Genomic DNA, 27,404 nt, shown 5'->3' with positions numbered 1-27,404 from the left:
GCCCTGAAGAAGGGCTGCAATGCAAGCTTGTGACGGCTTCCTGAGCAGCTTTGTTTTCTCAGAGTCACTCATTTCATTTATGTGCAGGTATCAGCTCAGAGACAAACAGTGCAAGTTCTTGATGCAACTTACTGGCAGGTATTTCTGTTTCTAAGTAGGTTTTCACTGGACAGTCTAAGCTATGCAGACCTTGGCTAAACTGTGACTACTCTTAGGCTAGCCTAAATGCAAAGTCCAGCACACCTGAGAAAGGGTGCATGCTCTACAACCCAGGGCAGAAAAATCCAGGTTTCTAACTCCCTTTTTAGCTTGTTAAGGGTACAAGGTAATGGTGATAATGTTCATTTATGTTCCAGTTGGACATGAGATTGGACACGAGGCACTTGTCAGCCTGGTGGTCCTCCCAGGCACATTGATAGATAGGAAACTGAGGTGTGGATAAGCTTGATAGTTACTATGCTTTGTCCTGATGTTTGTAATCTTGGATGTAATTCTGTAGGCCAGAGATCTCTCAGGGTTGGAGCTGTGTGCTAGAATTTGATGTTGGATCCCTCCCTTCTGGAGGGGGTAAGAGTTCAGAGGGACATTTAAGGAGCAGAAAGTAGCACCTGCTATGACACTTTTGTAATACAGTACTAAATAAAATCTTTTCCATCTTTTGTCTTAAGGAAAGACCACCACTGTCGAATTAAATATATCCTTTCATGGAGCTTATTTCCAATTACAACCACTCCTTGTTACTTATTTAATGCTTCTGTGAGCAGCAAAATTCCAAGTCTAGTTTCTTGCTTCACACTTGTGCAGCACCTCTAGAAGCTGATTTGTGCTATGACCTTCTCTTAAATAGGGGTGCAAGTTTCCTTTCCCAGTGTGAGACTGCCTAACACATGACATAACTGCATGCCTAGCTCCTAACCTGCTTCCAGAATTAAACAAAGAAACAGGCATTTGGTTTCAGATTCTTTACTAGTTGAAGATGGATTGTTTTTGCATGTTAAGGTTGAAGTCTGGTAATTCTTACCCTGTTAAAAGCAGCTAAGGGATCTTCTGAAGGTCTTGGCAGCTCAGCAGCTACTTAAACTATCACTGCTGGTGCTTTAGTTTCCTTTTTTGAAATATCTCAAACAAAATTTGCTATCTGGAGTCAGAAGAGCACTGGACAAAGGAGTAGAAGGTCTGGAAATAACTGGCACCTGTATTTGGTTTGAAAATAGGACTGTTACACCCAGGGCTAATTTTTAAATCTAATGCTCAGCTCTTTACAACCAATTTGCATAAATAATCTCTAAAAACCTAAATTCTTAGAGCCTCTTTTAACCTCTTCCTTGTGTTGTCCTCATTGCTAAATGCAGTTAAGTGAGCAGAGATAAGATTTAGCCAGATAGCACAGATACTTCCTTCCAGAAAAAGCTGGTTCTGAGTGAAACAGCAGAGTTTTAAGCCTCTTTTACTGGGATTTATCTGGGAAAAAAAAAAACCCTCCAGCATCTTTGTCCATATAAACCACAGAAAAACAATCCCCACTGCTTTCACCCCAAGGAACAAACCAAGAACAGCGTAAAAGAAATTTATTAAGATAGCACTATTTATACAAGTTACTCATGCTAGAAAAAAGCATAAATGATACATGTAAACATTTGTTTACAGAATACTTGTTTTCCTTGTAAAGGTGCAAATGATCTTCATATGTAAACACAAGAATACCGACCTTTAGGGGGGGAAGGGGCTTTTATAAAAGTTTTAATGTCCATTTATGACTGTAGTGTATTTTTTACTATATTCAAGCACATTAAAGTCTGAGTTACATGAATCAAACGATGAAGTTAAAGAACTTAAGGTGTCAGCACTGCCTTTTTCATCTTAAGAATTTACAGTTCTCTTTTTCAAAATGAAATTTAGTAAGGTCCACAGTTAGATCAGGTGCAAAAGGTCATTCTTCCATACTCAATAGAAATTACAGTAAAAACAGAACTGTTGAGTCTTGAGTTCTTCCCTGCTCTCTCCCCACTCTTGGGTGACTCCACAGTTATTCACAGTGCCAGAAAACAGCCCTTCCCCTCCAAACTCTTAAATGAGCCTCACACCTTTCCCTGCTCTAACCATACACAGGCAAAGTGCACAAAAACCACTCAAAGAGAGGGCACCATCCATCATGGTCAGGAATTTACAGACACAGACAAGAGGGCAGCTGAGGGTGAGGCTGGTCTGAGTTGTTTTTTTCAGCAGGAAGGAGCTGGCTGTGGGTCTGCCCTTCCAGCAAGAACACAAGAAGTGGGTATCAGAATTAACAGATGATACCTGCACCCTGCTTCAGACAAGAACTGATATCAAGCAGACAACAGGAGGAAAAAGGCTTTTAAAAGTGAGCTAGAACTAGGTGGGTTTAAGTTCTGTCAGTGGTTGCAGGATAAAGTACCAGTGTGGGTGTAGCCAAACTGTATTCCACACCCAGCTGCATTATTTCTGATATTATTCCTGCATTATTCCTGTTAGTGGTGGGTCCTTTGTAACAGCTGAGTGCTGAGTGCAGCGTTCTCTCTGTCCTCACAAAGTGACAACTCCACCCAGCCTAAGGGGGGGGGTCATGTCTGCCAGTAGGCCATCAGGGACTCCCCAAAATATCCTATGACTCAGGATTCCATCATTTCATTGGGAAATCCCTTGCTCTGGGGGAGGGATTCAACATTCCTGCCTGGCTTTGAGGGTCCATGATCTGGGGGTTTGGGGACCTGGACACAACCACCACTGGACATCTAAAGAAGGACCAGGCCTTTCCACAGGACCAGTGCTTTTGACAAGACCTCATCCATCACTCTAACAGGACTGCAGCAACCACTGTTTAATCAGGACTGGTTTTAAGCCACTCTTTGTGTATTCATTGCATTTATTGTCATCTTTCTATTGAATTGCAACTCCAACTTGAAATCTCTCACAAGGTATTTCTGTGGGGTTAATTCCTCCCCTGCTGGTATACCTTCAGACCAGCACAGGTTGACATACAGGAGAGAGGAGAGGAAAGCTGAATTTTTGTACTGTAAAAAGGCATTACTTGAAATCCTTTTCCTCTCACCCTTTTTGGGCACTTCACTGATTCAGCTGAGCAATGAGAGTTCCAGTTCTGAAAAGATACACAGGGCACTCATCCTCACAGCTCTCCTGTCCTCTAAGAGACCCCAAATCATACCACAAGGATTGGAACCACAGTAGCTGGCAGGACACAGCCCTGCCCAAACCACCAGCTGGTCGAAATGCAAGTCACACATATACATATATATATATAAAATACATATATATATGCACACACAGATGTATATAAAAAGCTGGAATCATCGCTGTGAGCGATACAAAGGAAATACATGATACAAATCAAATGAAAAAATAAATATACTCTGTGCACAGAAAAGCTTCTGTGCAAAGGTGGCACCTTGCAGGTCAAGTACTTTTTTTTTTGAAGCTCTCTGTAAATAAGGCAAAAGCAATGTTTTCTGTATCACTTTTTTCTCTTTCGCCCACCAAACAGCTGCCACATCCACTGCTCCCACAGCAGGAGGGAAAGAAGGAATCCCTCCTCCTGGCCAGACTCCCAGTACAGAGTGTATAGGCTCTACATCAGCATCCTTTTAGGCTACAATAACTGTTACAGTTTGGTTTATTGAAAAAATGTAGAACTATTTAGAAAAAATACGGACATAAGCAACACTTCTACTTTTGTCCAGTGGTTCCCTGGAGTCTGACAACGTGGTCTCCCGCGGGGCACACTCTCACAGAAGTCAGTTTTTATAATTCCATAGAAAGAGTTCACCGACAAAGAGTTACATTGGAGCTAGACCGTGCATACTAGAGCTGCAAAGAGGTCCAGTGTCAACAAGTCTCTTCAGTTTTTTTTTTCTAGGAATGAGAAGGCAGGGGACTCCCTCCCTCTGGAAGCTTACCATATATGAGATTCACAGTGTGTCATTTTGATAACCCCCACGCCTCCGCCCAGCCGCCGGTAGTTCATCCCGCCGTACAACCTGCAGAGACAACATTCCAGAGTCACACATCCTCCTCCTCTCCAAGGGGACACCAAACCCTGGGAGCTGCCATGGGAAACTCTGAACCAGCCCGTGTTACCGTCTTTAATGTCTGCCTAAAGTGAAGAAGTGCTTGTGGAACACACATCTTACACACTTCATAAGTAAACAGCTGTATTTGCTCGTGCCTTCCTCTCTCAGAACAGAAACTGCTGCTTGATTTGACACCAAATTTCTGTTAAATAAATACTTCCTGCTCCTTGTCTGGTAATGTGCAAGACAGAAAAGAACTTCGTAGCCTGTAGCTGACCTTAAGCTAGCTTTTGGGTAACACAGGACTAGGCTTAGTCCTCCCAATTCAACTAATTTATTTTTTATGTCTAAACCCCTACATTCAGCTGAGCCAACCAAGATGTAACACATCCCAAGCACCATCTGCTGACTGCAATGGTGCCTGCATTTCACAGGGATATCAGATCCCTACACATTGCAGCTGCATATTCCCCTCTGTGTCACTGGAGTCTGCTGGCAGGAACAGGAGAAGCAAGTTCTCCAAACAGCTTTGTTAAAAGTCAAATTGCAGCAGAATCATTTCTCAGTCAAGCTGCACAAATAAAAAATATCTTCAAGATACAAAAGAAAGGGAAGACCATGGAAGCTGGTCACCTATATTGAGTTGAGTGGAGGAAAAAAACACAAGCTAATAATACCTTGAATCATCTCCCAAACTGTGTGAATGCCTGCCAGGCAGTCACTCCTAACTCTGGACTGTCAGAGGGAGTAGCTGAAACCATGCCACTAAGGAATCTGATGTATGTGCCACTTTCTCCTCAACTGGTTTCCTCAGCAGTTCAAAAGGTCCTGTGGATCCATGGCTCACCAAACCAGGGGAAATTCCTCCACTGCTGCTCATGACAGCCACTATCACTAGTAAGAATTTCTCCCCATTCCCCACCTTGCCAGATCACCACAGCAGCAAAAATAACCACAGGTGCTTGATACTTTATGCTAATTACATTTGGGAATTGAAAACACCAGCAATTGTTTTCAACTATAGTTATGACTAGAATGGCTATCTTTCCTCTTTCTTTTCTGCTCAGCATATATTTTGATCAGCAATTTCATGTTATTTGTATCAGCTTGGAGATTCTTCCAGTGGCTGAATGCTGCTGATTTAAAGGAGAATAACATCATATGCTTGAAGTGTTTCAGCTCCTCTAAAAGGATTCAGAAATCACTGCCTCGGCCTGAAAGCAAGAAGTGAACAGGCCAAATTCTACATGGTGGCTGTGAGTTCCTTCTGCTAAGACAAGCCCAGTTTTATTGGGATGCAGGAGAGACTCAGCCCAAAATGAACAGAAGGAGCATAGTGGGATATTTTTCAAAGTGTGGTTCTTTCTTGCAAGGCAAGAAGCCAGAATGGGAATGTTGTGATGGTTCTACCCCACACAAGTTCTCTGTTATGGTTTGTACCACATTCCTGCTTTGCCTGGGACAGCTCCAGCTGGATTTTAGTGTTTGATTGCCACACAAATTCAAGTTACCTCCACGTGTTGGCATCTGGATCAAACACCTCAATGGTCTTCAGGTACGTTGTGCCATCAAAGCCCCCCACTGCCATCAGCTGTCCATTCACCACGGCCAGGCCAACCTGCAAAACAGCCATCAGACAGCACCTACTTAGCTGGGATGTCCTGAAAAGAAGGGTTAAAATGGAAATATTAATAAAGCTATTTAGCAACTGTGTTTGGTGAAAGGCAGTCTGCAAGAGAAGGTTGGGGTTTTTTTCTTTAGAGCATGGCACAAATGAAATACCCTAAAAAAATGAGACATGGAAAGTTAAATATGTATCTCAGAATAAAGAATCTCTCAAAGAAAAAGCAGGGGGTTCCCCTTATTGCCAGCTACAAGAAGGAGAATCATCTGACTGATGATAAACACATGAGAATCTAAACCTTTCCCACAGAGAACTTATGTTCTGGACTGAAATTCATCCCCAAGAAAGAATATCTACCACCCCACAACACCTGGTTAAAGTAGCAGAACCAAAGGAAAGCCCCTGGTCTCAATCCTCTCAGGTTGGGGCTTGGACCATCTGTAAGCACATTGGCTTACAGACTTTCTATTTAATCTTTGAAATCACTGAAACATCAAAACATGATGACTTCCAGTGGAAAACGTGGAGTATAAGAGAAAAAAGGGAAGGTACACATTGTTAAATGGTCCCTGTTTTGGTTTTGAGGAAGTCAGAAGAGCTGCATGTGTTTAGCAGTGTCTGTAGAAAGCAAATACAGAAGCAGCTGATAAAAAGTCACTGTCTAATGAGAAACTGAAGTGGACAGTGTTGGACAGCTCACTCTGTGCTTGGAGAACAGAAATAAATACGTGTTCTCTGCCTCCAAAACCAGTGGTTGCTCCAACTGTGATTCATACTTGCCTCAGCAGACACTGGAACGCTAACACACAGACAGAACTCATCCCCTCTTAGCACATAATCCAGTATCTAACGATAAACACCCATACCATTTCCATCTCCCCAGCCATGATGACTGCTGAAAACACTGCAGTAACCTGTTGTTCACAAGAAAAGCACCACGATCAGCAGTGGATAGCAGCTTGCTGTCACTCACAGCATTCAGGAGGAGAGGCAGCAGCCCAAGTGACAGCCCAGGAGCCCTGTTCCCACACACGCCTCAAGGCAATGAGTCTGCTGGGAGTATGTATTTGAACACGTGCTAACCCAGTTTCCCAGCTTTTTCCTCTCAACAAATGGGTGTTATCACCTCCTAATTCATCCACAGAGATCCAGGTACTAATTTGATAGTGTTCTTTGATGGTATTTCATACCAAGTACAGCTATGTCACCTAAAAGCTCCTCTGCATCAGACTTAGCTGACCGCATCCAAGGGCCCAAAAATATTTAAAACACCCTCAAATGTCTCATTTCCCCATCCTAAACAGCTGTCTGTGGTGTGACTTGGCTATCTCTTCACCCTCTAGTCTTGCTAGAGAGTTTTTTGCAAACTTTTCCTTCACAGAGAAGAGGTGAAGATGCAGAGGAAGCAGGAGAGCCTCATGAGAAGACTGACACTTCACAGTGTGCTCTCCCCAAAACAAGAGTGACAATGACACCCTGCCCTCTGCCCTCTGTCCCCACTTGGTGACACGTGGCACAGAGAAGCCCACCAAGCCCCACCTGATGCCTTGAGAAGCTCCCAGGAACAGAGGTTAGGCAGTGCTAAAGGAGTAAAGTAGGGATTTATTAAAGGCCTTCAAAGGATTCACCTTGGGCAGTGCAAGGCTACACCCAAGATGGATGACCAGTCCCAAATTCTCAAACTTTTATAAGTTTTGGTCCATTTCCATCTTGGGGTTAATTGTCCAGTTCCAGCTCCAGGTGATGCAGTCCCATCCTCCCAGTTTGCACTCCTCAATTCCATGTTGTTTAAACTTTTTGGGCCTGAGGCTGTAACACTGTCCTTGGTTCTGGGGTTGGAAAAGGATTGCTCTGTGTGACTGAGCTGAGAGGAGAACTTACCAACACTTTATATGAAGTTCAGAGTTATAAACTAATGCAGTATAGAATCTGGAAAATGTGGGAATCAGAAAAACAGAAATTTCCACAGACACTGAAGGATCTGATCTGCAGCCTTGGAAGAAGCTTGGATTGATGTAAAAGTACAATACACAGACATTAAGCAAAAAAATCTTAAGCTTATGCTTCTATAGTTTGAAGAATATGCTTTAAATGAATAAGAAACTGTATTGATAAGATGGTGAAGGGTTTGTAAGGTAAGGGTGTGGCTGTATAGAATAAACTAAAAGTTTAGAAGTTATGAGAGTGTGCCAGTGAGACAGAAGCCACTGGATAAAAGTATGCACAGTGCAGCAGAAGCAGATAAAGGTGATAGGTTAGAAAAGCAAAATAAATTCTGTGGCAACTGTCCATTGAGTTCGAAAGCTCTATATTGCCTTGTAACAAAGAACTTGTGACTACTCTTGAGCTATGGCCAAATGCTTCCTCATCTAAAACCTCATGGCCTGTGAGACTGAGCAATAAATCATTCTTAGCTTGGAAACAGCCCATTCCTTTCATTTCTAATGGCAACAACAACAGGAAAAGATGAAATGTAAAAGCTGAGGCACCAGACTCACCCCGCTGCGCCGGGACGTCATGGCCACCACGGGAGACCACTGGTTGGTGCGTGGGTTGTACCTCTCAGCACTGCTGAGCTCTGTGGTGTCATCCCTGCCTCCCACAGCATAGATCATGTCCTGGTACACAGCACAGCCCAGGTGCTTCCTCCTGGTGCCCATGGGGGCTATCGTGTGCCAGCGGTTCTCCTGGGGGTTGTAGCGTTCCACTGCGGAGGGAGGGAAGGTGTGGGGTCAGCAGGGTTGGCAGGCAGTGGGGAGAGCACTTTTGGACCTGATTTCCACACACCAAAAATGCCAGGAACCCATTTGTTCTCTGTTCCAAAGCCATGAACCCACTTGTTCTCTCTTTTCTTCCCAAGAACTCTTGCTAGTCTCTCTCCTGTCTCCACACTCCTATCTTCACTCGAGAGGGAGCTGGAGATGCTCCCTGCATCTCCAGCTGAGATGCTGCACAAACTGACCTGCAGCAGTTTTACTTTTGGCACCTTCCTTCCTACAGCAAAAATGGCTGCTGCAGGAATTTAGAAAAAAAAAAAAAGTGCTTGCAACTCCTATGCAAAACGATCAAAAAAATGTATTAAGGACATACTGCCAAATGAAGCACTGAGAAAGTAAAAATATGACACACAACCAGGTAACAGGGGCTCACAAGTCTGGAAAGTGAGTTACTGTATGGCAAAATAATACTTAAAGAAGAAAAAAACTCTACAAACTGATCACTGAGATTTTCAATAGCCAGCTGGGGACACGACAGGCTCCCAGAACAAGCCCTGACTGGGATGAAGGACAGCAAAAGACATACCAGTATTGAGAGGAGACGTTCCATCAGAGCCTCCCACAGCGTAGAGGAAGCCTCCCAGCACAGCCACTGCCACTCCCAGGCGCCTGGTGCTCATGGAAGCCACTCGAGTCCATTTGTTTTCTTTGGGATCATACCTGGCACAAGAATAAACACCAGAGCTGAGGGAAGTGCTGACATCTTCACAAAGGGGCAGGAAGACTGACTTTATTCTCCTCAAAAAAAAAAAATCCCTGTAAGATTTGTACACTTCCTATCTCCTCTCCAGCTTGTCTGCATCAGCTGCACCCTCTAAGAGACCCTCTTTCTTGCTGTGCCCCACTTTTTGGGGGTTTGTTTTGTAATTAAAATGTACCTCTCCACAATGTTGAGACAAGAGACACCATCCTGGCCACCCACAGCATAGAGGTAACCTCCAAGAACTGCTACTCCAACACTGGTCCTGCAGGTGCTGGTGGGAGCCACATCACTGCTCCACTGATTGGTCTTTGGATCATACCTGGAAAAAAAACACACCAGACAGCAAAAATTACCTGCCTAGGTCTGCTTCAGACTCTCCCATGCTTGGGAGCTCTACCAAGGCTGCGAAACTTGCCTATCCTGAGCTTCAACTGCAGCACAGCTCTTTGTAAGCTGGATAAAAGCCCTGAAGTGATACAATGCATCCCCTACATGTTATTCCAGGGATGTTCAAACTGCAGGGTGGGATGAATCAAGTTAGAGATCAAAGGTTCAGGCTCCTGAGAGAGACTGGCTGGCGTGTGGTAACTTGCAGCAGAGTTAACTCTCCTCTGTTCCCTGCAGTTAACAGCCAGCACTGGGACTTCCAGCTAAAATACAGAGGAACAAGATGGACTTGGGAATCCAGAGACAAAGAAATACAGTGCATAGCAAGGAAGTGCAGGACATGGGAGATAACAATGCTAGGGTCATGATTTGAGAAGTTGGGAGCATTCAAGGAGATAGGTAGGAAGAAGGGGAGGCTCGAGGTGGGAGGAGGTATTTGCACAGCTCATTGGGTTTGTTACAGGGCTAAGATTTAGAGTAGTAGGAGAGCTTGAGTCATGTGGCTTTCAGGCATGGGAATTGCCCTATGCAGCTCCCAGAAACAGGAAGCTTGGTAAAACTTGCTCGACTTTAATCTTTCACAGGCCTAAAACTGACCTATTTTCCTTCTTCTGCCTATGTGCCAAGGTTCCTTCATTCTCAGTTAGCACTGAACAAAAAAAATAATCCAGGATCTTTCCCTCAGCATCTAAGAAATGCTCACTGTAACCTCACCTTCTGTGCCTTGTTTTTCTCTGTGAAGAGAAATACGGCCACAACAATACTAAAAACAAACCCAAAATTGCAAGGAAGGTTAACCAGGATCACCACTCCTTCCAACACACCCAGACCCATCTCCTAGAGATTCCTCCCTTATGCCAGAGGCTTTGGCTTGTCCCATTAAGTTGGGGATAACGTGGCACAAAGCATTTCGCACTGGGGGTGTGCAAGGCAGGAGGAAACGGCAAAATGAACTCATTCCTAAGAGGCTGCACCCAGGTTTAAATATTCACAGCTGAAATTCTGCACAGGGGCCTTATGAAGACCTACCTTTCCACACTGTTCAGGTAAGAGGAGCCATCATGGCCTCCCACAGCATAGAGGAGGTCATCCAGGACGCTGACCCCGACGCCACAGCGCCTCTTGCTCATGGAAGCCACCATCCTCCACTCATTGGTCTGGGGGTCGTAGCGCTCCACGCTGGAAATGGCATCCCCGCTGCACCAGCCCCCCACTGCAGCCAAACACAAAACAGGGTCACAAAAACACTCACTGAGCTCACACACTGCCTGTGCTCCTGGCACAAATCCCCCCTGCAGACTCGTCTCGAAGTCACTCTTTCTGAGGTTTGTAGTTATAAAACAGAAGGAGATTTTCAAGAGCCTGAACTGAAGTTTGGAAATGCTGTGGCATGCGCAGCACCAAAGAAATCATGTGAGTAAGAAACATAAGTTAACTCAAACTTTCAGATATTAATGCACAGGTAACAATCAGAAAGAGATTGTGAAGACTTTTTGGGAACACCACCACCAGAAAATCCTGCCTGGAGTCTCCTGGCCTAAGCCAGTGGGAAAAATGCATAGATTCAGAATATCCTGAGTTGGAAGGATCGAAGTCCAACTCTCCTGGCTCTGCACAGGATATTCCCAGGAATCCCACCACGTGTCTGGGAGTGTTGTCCACATGCTTCTTGAGCTCTCTCAGGACTGGTGCTGTGACCACTGCCTTGGGAATTCAGTTCCAGTGCCAGACTCTGCTGTGGGTGTAAGAACCTTTACCCAATACCCAACTTAAGCCTCCCCTGACACAGCTCCAAGGCTATTCCCTCGGGTTCCATTGCTGGTTACCAGAGAGCCCAGAGCAGGGCCAGCCTCTCCTCCCCCCTCACGAGGAAGCTGTAAACCACAATGAGCTCTTCTCTCAAGGCAGAACAGAGCAATTTACCTCAACCCCTCCTCATATGACCCCTCTAGACCCTCCACCAGCTCCTGCTGACACCACAGACACACCTGCAGGGACACACACCTGCAAAGAGCACCTCTCCACAGCGGATGGGTTTGCGTGGCCTCGTCCGCGGTCCCTGCATCAGCGGCCGCTCTTGGGGCAGCAGCAGGTAGTTTTTGGCTTCATCCACCAGATCTCTGTGCAAGACAGGAAAATATTAACCCCCAGAGCTCAGTCTTGGGAGAAGGGGCCAATCAGAACTGATGGGAAGAGCAGCCAGCACTAGTCATGCACCTCAGGTCACACCAAGTCGTGAGCAGCTCCGGTTAAACGCGCGCTGTCACCTAAATACTCATCGGCTGTTTACAAGCCACTGACACAGTGACAGCAGCAAACCAGCACCAGTGCTTGGCCAGAGTTCATCATAGATACAGCTTGCTATAAAAAGACTGATAAAAAAAATATATATGACAAGAGATTTGTCAGGCTTACTGTGCAGAAAAGAAAAACCTAGCCTGCCTCGAGCTAAAACTGAACAGTCAGTGGTTTTGCCTCGGAAGAGAACAGGAGTTGGAAAGCACACAAATACATAATACACACATGACCAATAGATGGAGATAGTACCCTTCTGATGAATATTTTCTCCATCAGCTCTGCCCAGCTCACACTGTCCATCCATTCATGACTTGCCACCTGGACTAATCCTAATATTCCAAACCCTTGAATAAAACAAAAAAGAACAAAAAAGTCCTCCTTCCCTCTACAAATGTGGAATTCCCCCAGTATGAATGCTTATTCAGGAAGAGAACAATTTAGCCCATGCCCTGAACTTCTTTACAATATGCACAAGATAGATCATGTGTTTTGTGGATGATACAGAACTCTGCAGAACCAGAAAGGTGAGACTCATACCATAAAAGGAGGAAATGAAAACTTCCCTGCATTATCCTTGTGGGAAAGAGCAGACTCCAATCTCAGAGTCCAATTCAGCTATCAAAGTGCAGACATTCTACATAGAAAAACTACTTTAGATCCCACTGAGATCATCATGAAAGCCATGCAAGAGCTGAGCTGCAATAACAGGCCGTGACTAGAGGGGGTGAAAAAAATAAAAAAAGGCAAAATGAAAATCAATATGCTGAAAGGTCTTTTACCAACAGTCAAACTGCACACTCAAAGTTTGCCATTTCACAGAAAACTTGAAAGAACAAAACCACTTCTAGGATGCACCAGTGACTATTATGCAAACAGAAAACAATTTTTCATGCTTCTCCTATCCTGCTAGTTGCCAAAGACGAAATTGTGAGGCATCACTCATTTACCAGTGACAAATGAGCACAGTTTCAGGGACAACATAATCCAATTCTGTAAATGGCTGAGGAGATTTACCTGCATTCCTCATCACTCTTAATGAGTGGATCAGAGCCCACTGTACCCACAAGAAACTTGGGACTCAGCAGGGGCAGGCGGACGTGCTGCAGGACCTGAAACACAAACCAGAACACCTGTGGTGAAACCACAGATATCCACAGAGATGCAAAAAGCCAAATGGAAAACAAAAGAATTTTAGTTGAATGCAGCTTGTCTCACAGCACATTTGCTTTTTCAATATCCCACTTTAGATACCCAGCAGAAAATCAGTTTTCAGAAAGGGACAATCCACTGGATCTATCAACAGCTGAAAGGTCACAGCTGGAAACCTTTGGAAAATTATGGATGTCAAGACATTTGCCCGAACACTAGTTAAGTTAGTGGTTTTCTCAGCCATTTAGCTCTCTTAAACCTGACTGGTATTGCAGAGTAAATGAATAATGAGAAACAACACATCTTTCAGAAGGGTTTAGAATTGGAAGGCCCAAGCACATATACAAAGAGGCAAACACTTATAAAAGCATTAAAAGCTGCCTTGAGAAGAGCAGCTTTTTCCAGTTTGGTTTGTTTACTTAAAACCATTTTCAAAAGCTTTCCAGTAAATAAAGTTGCATTTAACATCTCTTTCCAAAGCAGAAACAGTGAGGCAGGCAGATGCTCACCTCTTTTGATCATCCAGCCCCAGACTTCAGAGGCTTTGGGCTGACAGCTTTGTCAGAATGGGTTCTGCTCTGTGAAATGCCTTGGCTTAGATGAAGCATCACATTCCAACAAAACCATTCTGACAAGCTCCACTGTAACATCGTGAGGGCTGAGGCACAAATCAAGCAGCAGAGCTTAAAGAAGCACTGCAAAGCGAGACAAGCCTTTCCCTCTCCACTGTGGTTTTGATAGGACTCTCCAAGCAGTGCAGGCAGGTTTGTCTGGACAGACTGCTGGAGTGAGCTTGTTTGGCAAGTCCTAGCTGGGAACAATCCAACAAATCCCCTAATGAAGGCTCTGGCCAGCCTAGATGAAGGGACAGTGCAAGCCACCTAACATGGGTGGGAGTCAGAGAGAATTTTGGTGGCTTTACAACATTCAGAAGTACTCTTGCACCACCCTACCATCCCTCATTCCTCTCCCCCTGGATAAAGCAGCCTGGAATGTCCCTGTGCCCAAGATTACCTGTGGCAGCTGGGGTCTTCTCTCCTGGATGCTGTACTTCACCCAGGCCATCACGGCATTGAACACCTGCTCCTCGCTGCGCACGTTTAACTCGTCACTGGAAATGATGTCTATGAGCTGGTTGGCAGGAAGCAGCATGAACTCTTCACTCTCCATCACCTGGGAAAGGCAGAGGAAAAAGGAAGGGAGTAAAGAAAAAGCATCAGAGCCATTCACCACTGCAGCACTTCATGGACTGACCCAGTAAAAAGACAAATCCCCATCAGTTCCAAGACCAACACACGTGAAGAGTTTGCTGCACTGGGCAGAACGCAGCCCCCAGCAACACAACAAGACACTTCTAGATGGTCATGCCTTTTACCCCCTTTAACACTTTTAAAGGGTTAAACCCACTGATCAGGTTTCAAAATTCAGGAAAAACAAAGCCTTTCTTTAAAATCAGCCTCCTCGTTTGCCGTGTCTAATACATAAAGCAGAAATGAAACCGCAATAAATACGTGACTAAAAAGCAGCACTGGAGCACAGAGATTCACAAGGAAAGCAAAACAGAGCACAAAAATAAGAGTCTCAAACAAGTTACCAGAGGCATTGCAGAGAACACAGAAAGCCTGATTTGTGGCAGAACAGAAAATATTTCAGGAGACTCATCTGATCCTGCCTCTTTCATTTGCTCTAAATATATACACATGGAGTGTGCAGTAGTCGAGATGCACTAAAGAGGGAATCAGAGCCTCCAGAGCCCCTAAGGACTGATCTCTTGTGAAAGTCAAGCCACTGACAAACACATTAATTCCTTCAGCATCCAAGATAGCAACCAAGTTTCTCAGGAGGCCTTGGTTGCTGCTGGGGGACTGCTCACACAGCATGAGTCAGTCAGACTGCCCTGGGAGCTCACACACCACCACAGACACCAGATAGATGGGGAAAGGTACAAGAATCAAAATTAAAACTGCAGAAATGGCCTGACTGATAACTGCCAGCTAGCCTTCCCTGCAAGCATTCCCAGTCTGCAGCCTGCAATTTCCAAAAGATTCAGGGACAGAAAATAACTGAATGCTGGCTTGCCCTTATCATCTGTGACCACATTAGAATTCCGTGACTTATTTCACTATTTGCTGCATAAATTAAAGAAAAACATCTTTAACATGATCATTCAACAGCAGTCAGCTTTGCAGTCCTTTTAATTACCTGAAAAAGTTATTTAAGGGCACTGAACAAATATGCAATTACTGACAACAGAAAATACTGTTAAAAAAGAACAAAGAGGACAATGAGATCAGTTACCAGACTTGGTTCTTGGGCACCCTGAGCTTTTGGGGACAGTAAGGCCACAGCAAAGGTTGGCCCACACACTCCTTCAGCCTTTAAGTAGGAACTGGGTTGCTCATTAAAGATCTTTATCAGCTTTTCTTAAAGATTTTTATCGGCTTTTTTCCACTGTCTTCTTTACTCCTACAAAGCTTATGTGTAAACTTTACTCTGATGGTTTTCAAATGCAGCTTCTACACAGTCTGGAAACAGCAGCTGTGGAAATTCCTGAGTTAAAGATGCTGATCCAGTCTCTCCCTATGAGCCTCAGGACACCCAGTTGCACTGATGGACTCACAAATTCAAAGCACTCAAAGCACTTCTTCAAACCAAATTATTACTACTGTGCAACTTGTTAGTTTACATAGAAAACCAAATCATTATTTAAAATGCTTTGGCTTTTTTTGGCTTAATTATCAGGACACTCATAATTACCTGACTAATATTAATGATCTATTTTACTGACTTGCTTAGTGGACAAGAATTGGCTGAATTTCATTTCCTCTGCAGCATTCCTGAACATCAGTGCTTTTATAAACAGAGAGAATTCATGTCAGACTATACAATATACAGTCCAATTTTTGTCTGTTGATAAAGTGCAAGTTGTCCACCCATAAATATAATTTTTCCCTACACACAAATGTCAAGAGACAAAAAAAAAAAAAAATACAAAGGCTATTCTTGTACAGTGGGGCTGTCAATAGAACCATTTCACATTATATGCACAAAATCCACGAGGGGTTATAGGCAACAAATTAAATTGGGAGGAATGGAAAAAACTGAAAAAACATTTTACCAAGAAGTTAATGATGTAATGCAGCAATACACATCAAAATTTAATAGAAGCAGAGGCTAGCACAGCAGAAGACATGAAGCAATTCAAACTGTATTCAAAGTAACTGCATGGGTTGGCCTGCTGCCTGCTGCTTAATATTTCACCTTGGCACCCAGGAAATTCCCAGCTCACATTCCTTTCTGCCAGCTTGGAGGAATGATGACCACACAGCCTCTGCACAGGAAGACAAATTTTATCAGCTTTTTATTTATTTTTTATTATTTTTCAACCTCCACAGTGGAGTGGTTAAACAGACAAGTGCCTGGCTTCCCCCAGGGATCAACAAGCCACTCCCCAGATGGAAAATACTGCCAGAATGGAATGCAATCCCAAGGAGCAGCACCACTGACACTGTCTGTAGAGAAACAGTGGAAGCAAAAGAAGTGATTATTAAGGATGAAGAGCTGAAGAACTCCTGGGGCACTGAAATGAACACCAAAACCTGCCCAGGCCAAAGAAATAGTGCTCTAATCTAAGCCTCAGTTTTCCAGAGGCTGTGTTTAAGTCAAGTCAATTATAATTTGCATCATCTTCGAGGAAGAGTGCTCTCTTCTCTTTTGCCTTCATGTGCTTTAACAGGGATAAGGAAGACAGAAGGTTGTCTTCAAGGGACTGCAAAAGAAAAGAAGCCCATAGCAAGCAGCTCTTAACAGCCAGCTGCATATATTAATGCTAAAACATTTCAAAACAAAACTGTCAAGCTGTTAAAATGTTATTTAGAGGCTTGTAAGCATGCCCTACTCATGTAATAACTAGATCTAATAACCAATAAAACAACCAAGCACTGAAAATAAACAACCATCTGGATAACATCTTGCTCCCCCTCCATCCCCCCAAAAAAACCAAAAACCAACAAATCCAGAAGAAAAGAAGTGCATAGCAAGCACAGAGGACATGAAGTGGCCAGTTAAAATTTAGGGCTTTGGGAAACCACCAAGTTCTACAAAAAACAACCTCATCTTACCAGTAAATTCTATTTGGTTAGAGAAGATGCATTTAATTGCAGCTTTTGTAGTAAACTGATGTTGTGTCCACAGTTAGATACCAAGAATTGTCTTCACTGTGTCCAACACTTGTGTTCTGTTGTGTTGCTCCTGCTCAGATTTTTCTTAAGTACTACCTGACTGAAATTAATACAATTCCAACCTGCTTCTTGCATGTTAGAAGGAAAAAAAAAAAGAGACAAGCTGCCATCACTCACAGCACTTCCATACTGCTGCTTCTCTGGGGAAACTAAATTAGCACCAGGAGTTCCTGGAATTCCTCCCTTTGGAAAGGATCTCCCTGTGAAGCTGGTGGGAAGAGGAGATTTTTCTGCAGCAGTTCAGTGAAGACCCACTTTTCTCTGACTATTGCTCACACAATCCTTAATTATTATGTTGATCCATCTCTGAACCAGCTGCTGGCATTTTTTTTTCACCAAAAAATCATCTAGGCAGAATTAACAAAGGATGAGAAACTTGAGTTTATAAAGGTCAGCTACAATATTACACATCTGAATTACTTTCAGACAGCTTCTGCTGAATAATAGATGCTAAACTCTAGTTCTGCTACAACCAGGGATTTGAAGACTCCCCTGAGGCAGCCTCATGCTCCCCCAAACACCCACTTTTCCAATCCCAGAGCTCAACATCAAATTCCTTGGGTTCTATTGATGTGTTGTCCTTACTTTTAACACCTGCCTCCCCTCCAACCACGTAGAATCCAGAATATTTCTGAAGGAGGAGTGGAATGTAGAGGCAGGACAGATTCAATGCCAAATCCACCTGCACCCACAGTCTTGCCTCCCACACAGCACTCACCACACACCTTTCAGGGAAGAAATGCTGTGCATCATATACAAACCACTGGTACAACACAGGCCTGCCACCTCTCTCCTCTTTCCTCCCCACTTAAAATCTGGCACATCTGGCACCCATCACTATGGGTCCCATCACTGGCACCCATCACTATCAGGGCAGGTGAATAGGCAGGATTTGGAAAAAAGGACAACGTGAGAGTTGCTGAAAGCTCTCACAGGCCACGCTGATGCATTTTACATCACAATTCCAGCACACCAGCTCCTTACCTCCTGGAAGTTGTGCTGCGTGAATTTGTCAGCGATCCTCAGCAGCTCGCGGCACGAGTGAGTGTCAGCAAAAGCCCGGATGCCCAGGCAATTGGAAGGGTCCAACTGTCTCTTGAGAAACTCACAGCAAGCCTCCTGGATCTCAGCCAGCTGGAGAAGACAAGCAGCTGGCAGCAAGGTCTGGACATTCCCCTCTTCCACAGTGATCTGCGAGGTGTAGGCGAAGTCGATGAGCAGCTCCATGGCGCGCTCGTCGATGTCCCTGATCACCACCTCCGTCTGCCGCGACTCCGCCAGCTCCCCGGTGAACATGGCTCGGAAGTAGGGGCTGCAGGCCGACAGGATCACCCTGTGGGCGTAGATCTTCTTGGCCCCCACTACCAGCACCACATCGCAGAGCTCCCGGTGCTTCCTCAGCAGGTTGATGACCTCCAGGGTCTGCCGGGGGTGCTTGTCGGAGATGTAGGGCATGCGCGCGGGCTGCGGGACCCCCTCGGGCAGCTTGTTGGGGTCTCCGAGGGTGCAGCGGCTGGTCACGTCCATTCCGGTCTCTCCTGGGCGAGTGCTGGCACACCTGCAGCGCAGGAGATACAGATACAGCACCATGGTCAGGGATCCCAGAGGCAGCCGGGATCTGAAGCTCCCCGGTTCGCGCCGAGCCCGAGCCGCGCTTGTAAGTCCACGGCGGGACGTGAAAACAAGCACGTGACCACATGAAAGAGGAATCCATCTCCAAGCAAAGCTTGCTTAGAAGTAAACAAATGCCAACTTGCAGCAGGCTTCTATTTATGGCTATTTTTATAGGCTTTCTATGACACACGGCTGTAATATCCAGCTACATATACATATTTATGAGCTGAACCTCGCCGTAGCCTCGTGTGGTAAAGGCACATTATCCCCATTTCACAGAGTGACTCAAAGCAGGGATTAGCCGACTTGCCCACTGTCAGATGCTGGAGCTTTCTTTGACAAGAGGTGGGGATGGATTTCTACTGCAAAGAGTCCTAGCTCTGTAATTTAACCAAACTTCTCTGTTCTACCTACGTTTTTAACGGGGTCACTCGTCACTGTAATGTCTGAACACACTAAACTGTCACACAGACTTCAGGAGCTCAAGACGGCCTGCAGACTACCACAAGCATCTTTCAGGTTCACAAAATACCCATTTTAATCATCACCTCTTCAATTATTTTCGAGCTATGGAGTCTCCTGACTCAATCCACCCTCCCTGACACGTGTCAAAAGAAGGTTAATCTTCCCCAAGAATGGCAGAAGGCAGGCAAAACCAAATCAAACCAAACAGGAAAAAGATAAAACAAGTATCCACAGCTATCAACCTACCAAAAAAGGAAGAACGGGAAGTCAGGATAAAAACTTTAGAGCTGAAGAATCACTTAACTAAAGTTATTAGCACAGAGAAGAAACACAGTATCTTCCCAGTTTCAGATGCAATTAGGAAAAACCAGGAAACTGCTGCCTCTTCCCACATCAAAGGAAAACCATCACTTTGAGCAAAATATCAGAATATTGATGGTTTATGACCATTGAAGATTTACTGAAAGAACCAAAGCATGCTGGCCACTACCAGTTTTTCCCTGGTCCACTGGCATTTGTGAGCTGTCACTACTTCACCGTTCATATTAAGAGTTAAACAAAAATCAAGCTTGGCTTTGCCTTGGCTCAATGTAATTTGAAGGAAAGAATTAAAAAAAAAAAACACCTCACATCTTTTCCCCTCATTATTATGTCAAATGCACTTCCTAAGCACTGGGAAACCAGTCTCTGCAGCAGTTCAAGTTATTTACTTGCATCTTAGCCTGTTTTCCCATTCCCTCCACACCCTCTCCTTGATCATCATATTCAGATGTTTTAGACCATTACCTCCTCCTCCTGTCTTGGTTACACAGATCCAGCTGGGGCTCCCCTCTGGGTTTTGCTGCTTGCTCCTGCTCAGCCTCTGCACCTTAAATGCCTTGGATTTTTATCCCTGCTCCATCTTTTTTACATCCATCACCGTTCTGCTTCCCTGACACCTCTGACAAATCCTTCTGCTCTTACACTGCCTCTCACTCTCCTCCACCCACTCCTGCCCCTCACAACCCAAATTCACCTTTGGGGGGGTTTGACAATCATTCTCGAAGCTCTGCCAAGTTCCTCACAAACAATGCATAAACTAAACTGCCCTTGCAGCAACACACACCAACCATAATTAATGGTACCCCTGCAAAAACCCCAAGAAACCTCAGCTGAAGATTAATTTACCTAATTGGCTTATTTCCACAGTCCTTAGCAGCCAAGGCCAGAAGGTAAGTAATTCAATCCCTCTACCAAAAGATGGAGAAAGCTCGTGGCAAACATTTCCCTGTAGTTTGGCTCTTGCTAAGCAAGCTAAGTCAATTTTACTGTGCATTAAAAGTGTTTTGAACTATGTCAAACCAACCCTTGGAAGGAAAAAAAGAACAAAGTAAGAGCTCTTTTAAGACACATGCTACTACAGTTCTGGACAGTTTGTCTTGACCAGGCTATTAGTCATAGAACAGAAGAAACATTCTTCAAATAAAAACCCATTTCACATAACTACAGCTCAGAAGAGATGGTGCACATCCAGGACAGGGCATCCTTTTGGAAAGCACACGACCCCTCTGTCACACCTGTAGGTTTTCCTCATCTCCCACGAAAATCAGCCCTAAAGCAGATCTCAGAGTGGCACAGGTTCTAAGCACAGACAGATTAGATTAAGGCCATGCTGCCAGAAGAAATGCAAAATATTCCTGCCAATCCCACAGCCCAAGACTCCCTGCCAACACAGGGCAATGGGATGTACCATCTTGTGCCACAGGATTACTTGGCCAGATTTAGGCAGTAGTCCTTTCTTTCCTAGCCAGGACAGAACAGGATTTTTCTGCTCAAATAAGGCCCTGCTGAACACATCTTTAACTCACTGAAAAGGTATCTGGTTAGCAAGAACTGAAGTCATTCCTGCATTGTTCCCACCAGCTTTTATCTGAGAGTCTGCATTGTATCCAGCCTCCTTACTCCTGGGGTGAAAGTGCTGGTTAATGATTAAAGAAGACTGAATGGATGGAAAAAAGAGTAACAACCAAACATTCCTGAATCATCCATAACTTATCTCTGGGTGGTGTAGAAGCCAGTGATCAATTGGCTTAAGAATTTCCAAGCTGGATCAACCCAGATGCTTGATGTGAAGCTCAGTGGGCTGCTGCTACACACAGGCACAAAAGTGTGAATTTAAAGGACACGTCTGCTGGCTTGTGTCTCCACAAAGATTGTAATTCCACTGCATTCTGTGTGCATTATGCATAAATATGCACAGAGAATGAAATGATGAGTCAGTAGCTTAGAGGTGTGAAAGACAGAAGGCAGCACTTGATTCTCACATGGCAGGGGAGCTGCCTCTCCCCACACAGAACTCAGAGCTGCTCCTGAATAGCCAGGGTGATTAAGGAGGGCTGAGGATCCAGAGGAAATGTCTGTGTGTGCCCGGATTCACACCCAGCTATGCAGATATTCTGGGATTAGCTTCCATCAAAATGCAAGGCTGGGGAAATCAGCAAATACAATGGGATTAAGAAAGGGCTGACAAAGGATCAGTTTTTGTAGCACACTGCTGAGAAGTACAAATGGGAACACAGGCAGTCTGCAACACTAAGTCAGCTAAATAAACAGGCTGCTCTGCCTCCATTTTATTCCTCTAATGCCCAAAATTTCATTCATTAACAGGGGCATGTATGAGACATCCATCCTTACAGCAGCTCCTCCCAAAGTTAAAAAAAAATACCTAATAACACACACCTAGGGAAAATTCCCTCCCATGCTGTCATAAGAGGCACCTTAACTTTCAAATCTGCATTTTTTTAAGACAATGTGTGTTTCAGCACAAGATTACAAACAGGCTTTAACACAGTTCAGCAGAAAACAACAGGCTGACCTAAGCCTTATTAAACACACATTTCAGGCTAAAAACATCAATTGAAATCCAGAAATCATACATTGCTGGAGTGGATTTCAGTGGCAAGAGATTTTAGTAGCAAGTAAAAATAACAAACCAAATGGGTAGTGATTTCTGTCAATGCCTTGATTTGAAATAAAGAAATAGTTCCTATACTCATTACAGAGCTGCAAGAACAAGGGCCACTGACTTGGCCCAGCCTTTGGCAACAGCATCACCACCACAACATGCTAACCAAGTAAATGGAAATGCTTTATTGTGGCATCAGTACTCTAGGCATTAAGTTAGCTACAGGTCTGATTATCAGGAATACCACCACTGATTCATTTCCTTGCCTAGCTAGCAAGGTTCCAGTAAGTTTTCTCAACAAAGTTATGCAAACAAGCAGATAAACCTGACTGAAATACTATTTTATGTGACACAAAAGGAAACCAGCAAGGATCTGGTGTATTTGCCCCTATTTATATTGCTTGGTTTGAATTTTACTGACCAGGCCCAGAAAATTCAGTTTCATCCTAACTGAGGAAAACATCCCAGTCAGGGTGAAACTCAGGATGCCCATACTCTGAAAGAGGAGGTCATTACTGGAGCCTTCCAAAACCTTCCTGAGCCTTTTGTAGTTTGTTTTGTGCAAGAGCTATGTCCGGGTAGTTGGATAAGCTCCTGAGTGCATGTCCAGGATCTGAAGCCTTCTTCCTCCTGCCGGGTCTGGCTGCTCAAGCCTGCTCTGATCCAGCACTGCTGTAAGCTGGGAAAAGGCTGCCAGGAAAAAGCTGGGTGAGGAAGAGCTGGGAGAGCTTCTCCAGTTTGTTTGGGAGCTGCTCAAGCCCTCCTGCCTGAGCTATGTTGAAGATATATTCGCATCTGACAGTGCACCCACCAGTGCACCCACCCATCCTGAGCTGATTTCCCTGCTTCCTTCCTCACTCCTACTTGCCCAAGGAGTCCAGGACTCCTGTCTGGCCCTGGCCACAGATCTGGGTGCTGTGGGACCATGCCCTTTACTCAGAGGTCCCTGCTGCCTTGTTTTTCCCTTCAGCAAAGGCACATTCTCTTACTGAGAGTGAACAAGAACAGCCTGCCCCAGCCACCCCTTCATTCCTAATGCAGGGTAAATCCTGTTTGCAGCAGCAATTCTGTGTTCCCTGCTATAATCTTGACAGGAATAGCTGGAATTCCTTGTCTGTTCAAGCTGTTCCTCCTCCCCTCTGAATGCTGTACACATTTGATACCATCTCACTGTATTTATTAACCCATTACTGGCCAAGCCTCACTCCCCTCTTCGTGCAGGACCTACCACAACCCTCACGTGGGGGTGTTAAATTGGCTTCAGAGCCCTGAGAAAAAGGATAAAAGAAAGTGCTCTGCCATCTGCATAGTGGAGTTCATAGGAACATCTATGCCCAAAATCCAATCAGGAACCTTTTATCATTTTCTGCTAAGATGGGCAATAGGAGGAGAACAAACAGAAATTTTAATAAGCCACACTGAGGCCCTTAAAACAGGCAAGTGTATTCCAGAACTGGAGTCCACAGCTCGCAGCAGAGATGTGCTTGTCAGGCCAGGCTGCAGCAATAATAAAAAAACCTCCCTCTCTTCAGCACTGTGCTGCTGCCCACCACAAAAACAAAAACTGAGTGGCAGCCAGAACTTCCACAATAGCAAGTCCAAGGCCACAAACCCACAAACAGACAAACAAACTCCAGCACGTGAATTCTCTGCCCCAGTGTGACACAGAAAACAGCAGGCACAGAAACTACTTTAGAACCTCAATTTCCCCATCAGGAACACAAAAACTGGGGAGAAAACAAGAACACAAGCCAAGCTGGTCACCAATTTAATGATTCTGCAAAAACATCTTGATAAATGGAACACAACAAATGGAACAAAACCTAAAAAGCTGGTTACAATTTAAACAATCTCTACTGAAGAGGGCTACAATGAAAGAAAGCTCATCTGCTATTTAATCCATCTTGGAGGAAAAGGAATTCACTGCAAAAGTCACATACAGCTCCTCACTGACCAAACCACATTTCTTATCTTGGCAAAAATGCAGGTCCCGGGTTTACTCATTGCTGAGCTGCAGCACAGCAAGTTAAATTCATTAAAATTCATTTAATTAAAACAGCATTGTGCCATTCTTCAAGGGTTTAAGTGGCTACTTACTTCTTGCCTCCTTACACAGAACCCAGGCTAATGGCTTCTGTGGCTAAGAATGCTCCATATATTCATCTATGGTTAAAAGCCTTGCCTTCCCTTACATGAGTGCTTACAGATTTACCCACAATGAAGTTTTCCTTCTTTCAACATCCCAAAGAGCACAAACAGACCAAGCAAGCTGCCTGAGTTCTCTCCAAGTCATTTAGAGGTGAAGAACGCCAGGCAACTTTGCATCCACACAGCCTGTATCATGTACAGAAATCTATCTGCTGCTAAATTTTGCTGTGGGATTGCCATCAAGCAAGGAAAATCAACAAGAACTAGCAGGGAACCATGTTTGCAAACCTGTCATCATGCTGAACTACTGTGACAACTTTTCCCTCTATGAGAGAGAATGTTTTTGACACAGCCACAGCGAGAACTCCCCTGAATTAAACTTCAGCTGCATCACCAGCTCATTAGAACTGAGGCAGCTGGCATCCATAATTAGAAAAGGAAATCTCCTTTTCACCCAAGACCTCACCAAACTCCTTTCGTTAAGGGAAAAGTAATGGCCCTTGGAAACCAAGCTTAAATTTATTCCCAGGCAGTTTCTTTTCCACATTTTATTTTTTTAATACTTAAGTAATTAAACACTGAATTTTAAACATGACAGTAAATGGGGGAAGGGGAAAAGGGGATGGAGAATTAAAGTAACTTGTCTTCCATACTCTTCCTTAAAGACATGTGGTCTTGTAAATATTGAAAACGAAATACATTTAAGAAAGGTACTAAAGAGGAATGATTTATTTTCCAATTCCCTATAGCCAGCCTTTTTTAAAAAAAATCCAAAACCACACAACATTGTACAGTCCAGGCACACAGAAAACCAACTCCCAGGATTGATCCTGTTTGGGGAAGAGAAGAACAATTGTTTTTGTGTCTTACCTGCGCATTAGCTTTCCGTCCATGCACCGTGAAGAGAAACCTTCACCCTACACTTCAAGACCTGATCCAACAGGAAAAAAAAAAAAGAGAGAAAAAAAGGTGATTTCCTATGGGTTACTTTTAATTTTTGAGGGAATGCTTTGCTAGGCTCTGTCTCTACAAATGAGCTGATATCTTTTGGGTATTCTGATAAAACGGTGTTAAGTTTTACATCTCTTGTGTCTCACTCCTCATCGAGACTGATAATAGAATAAAATCTCTTAAAACATCTCTCAATTACCCTGTCTCTGTAAAAACTAAGAGAACCAACAATTTCCAAGTCAAAAGAACCTTTCCCCTCTTCAGTCTCCCTCTAAGAGAACAGAGCTGCCCACAACCACATCCTAATGTGCCTTTGAGCTCTTATCCAGTTATAAATTCACAGCCCAGATTAACAACACCTGGACTGCAGAGACTAAAGCAGAAGAAAACATCGCCAGCATTAAAAATATTTCCACCACGGCTACACAAAGATTCCTTACCAAACAGAACACACACATTATAAAGTCAGCAAACTGCCTGCCTCCCTGAATCCTTAAAACTGTTCTACCAAAGGGAAAAATATCTGAAGTGACAGGGTGCTCACTGTCACTCCTTGCTTGGAGCCAGGAGGTATCTCTCCCTCACACATTTAGCAGAGATTTAAGGCAGGCTGGCACCTAATAAACAGCACAGCACTGCTCACCAGCTACACTGCAGAGCCAGAATTTGATAGAAGATAAAACTTGTGTCTGGAAATTGAAGATAACTGTGCCCCAGAGGTAAGAGGGATGCTAATAATGCTACTACATCTGCAAAGATGAATGATGCTGCCTGATGCTCACTGCACTTCCACTCCAAATATTCATTTGCTGAGAGTAATAACAGTTGCAAACTGCACAGGCCTTTCATATTCAACCACTAACTTCTAATTCTAATGTAAATTAACCCTTTTTACAAGGGCATCGCTTGCCCCAATTTCATTTTCGATAGCTATTCACTTAGGAATACATTTAATTCAATTATTATTCAAAGCAAGAAGCCTAACTTTTTGTTAAAAAAAAAATCTATTAAAAGAACAGAAAGGTGTTCTGCTTCCACACTGATAGTCACAGGCTTCTACCCCTCCAGAAACAAGCAAGAAACGGGAAACCACTGAACTATGGGAAAAGCAATGACAGAATGAGAATTAATTAAACCTTAAAATAAACACAGGTAGCATTCACAAGAGGAAAAAAAAATTAAATTTAGGAAAAGCAAGATCATTTTCGGAAGACTGGGACCGTCAGATTGGCACCCTGCATCCAACAATAAGCAAAATATTTTTGGCACAATTTAAATTGAACTACAGAACTGTTATAGCTACGTGAAGAAGAACCTTATTTCACAGGCAGCACTCTCTAGGAGCATTATCCCAGGCACAGCAGCGGAGCTAGCTAATGAAGAATAAGCTCAGACTTGCTGTCTGCCACACTTGCAAATTACTCAGGTTCGCAGCTCCCTGCAAATAAAGACAGGCGATTCCTCCCGGTTAGGGCAGCGCATCCCGGCTGCGAGGCGAGCTCGGGGCTGCCGGGGCACCGAGCACCGCCGACCCCGCCGGGGCTGTCCCGTGTGCCCCCGGAGCACCCCGCACAGCAAGGGAACGTGCAGCAGGCTATTCTTAGCCCCCCGATTGCATCAGATTTAATCCCCTTAAACCCACGTTGAAAGCCGGGGAGGAGGGGAAAACACACACACACGTATACACGCAAAATAAAGGCATTTAAACCGCGCCGTCCGCGGGGCAGCAGCAAGCTCAGGGGCGGCTCTGCCAGCAAAGCCCGGCCCTGCAGCCCCCGCGGCACAACTCGGCTCTGCCGGCGGCAGCTCCTGCGGGACGGGCACCGCTCCCCTCCGCCGGGCCCGGCCGAAGGGCCACCCCGAGCCCAGCCAGCCCAGCCGAACCGAACCGCAGAGCTCACGCTGCCCCGGCCCTTCCGGGCAGCGCTGCCCGGCCCACCCCGCGCCGCCCGGCCCGCCGAGCCGCCTCACTCACGCCGGACGCGGGCTCCTCGCCACCGCCGAGCCGCGGTCCCGCAGCGCCGCCCGAGCGCCTCCTCAGCCGCAGGAAGCGGCCC

General features: G+C 44.7%; 1 protein-coding gene across 3 annotated transcripts; it reads right to left on the bottom strand.

Annotated features, from left to right (window-relative positions):
• Positions 1–1,656: 1,656 nt before the first annotated feature.
• KLHL20 (kelch like family member 20) lies at positions 1,657–27,404 on the bottom strand (the record flags this gene model as incomplete). 3 transcript variants are annotated; one of them, XM_084211502.1, is made up of 13 exons in its annotated part: positions 1,657–3,843; positions 3,933–4,013; positions 5,558–5,664; positions 8,169–8,377; positions 8,974–9,107; positions 9,326–9,469; positions 10,567–10,750; positions 11,542–11,657; positions 12,850–12,944; positions 13,999–14,157; positions 18,210–18,783; positions 25,267–25,327; positions 27,323–27,404. In XM_084211502.1, the coding sequence occupies 12 exons, from the start codon at positions 25,287–25,289 to the stop codon at positions 3,813–3,815; spliced, it is 1,857 nt and encodes a 618-aa protein (XP_084067628.1). In that variant the 3' UTR covers positions 1,657–3,812. The 3 variants fall into 3 exon arrangements, with proteins under 3 accessions (XP_084067628.1, XP_084067629.1, XP_084067627.1); XM_084211503.1 differs by having other exon boundaries at positions 1,657–4,013; XM_084211501.1 differs by lacking the exons at positions 25,267–25,327; positions 27,323–27,404 and having other exon boundaries at positions 18,210–18,815.

The sequence above is a fragment of the Fringilla coelebs genome (assembly GCF_963513975.1).
Source record: "Fringilla coelebs genome assembly, chromosome: 9".
NCBI lineage: Eukaryota > Metazoa > Chordata > Aves > Passeriformes > Fringillidae > Fringilla > Fringilla coelebs.
Note: the sequence above shows the minus strand (reverse complement) of the source record. Positions and strands in the feature narration are given on the sequence as shown.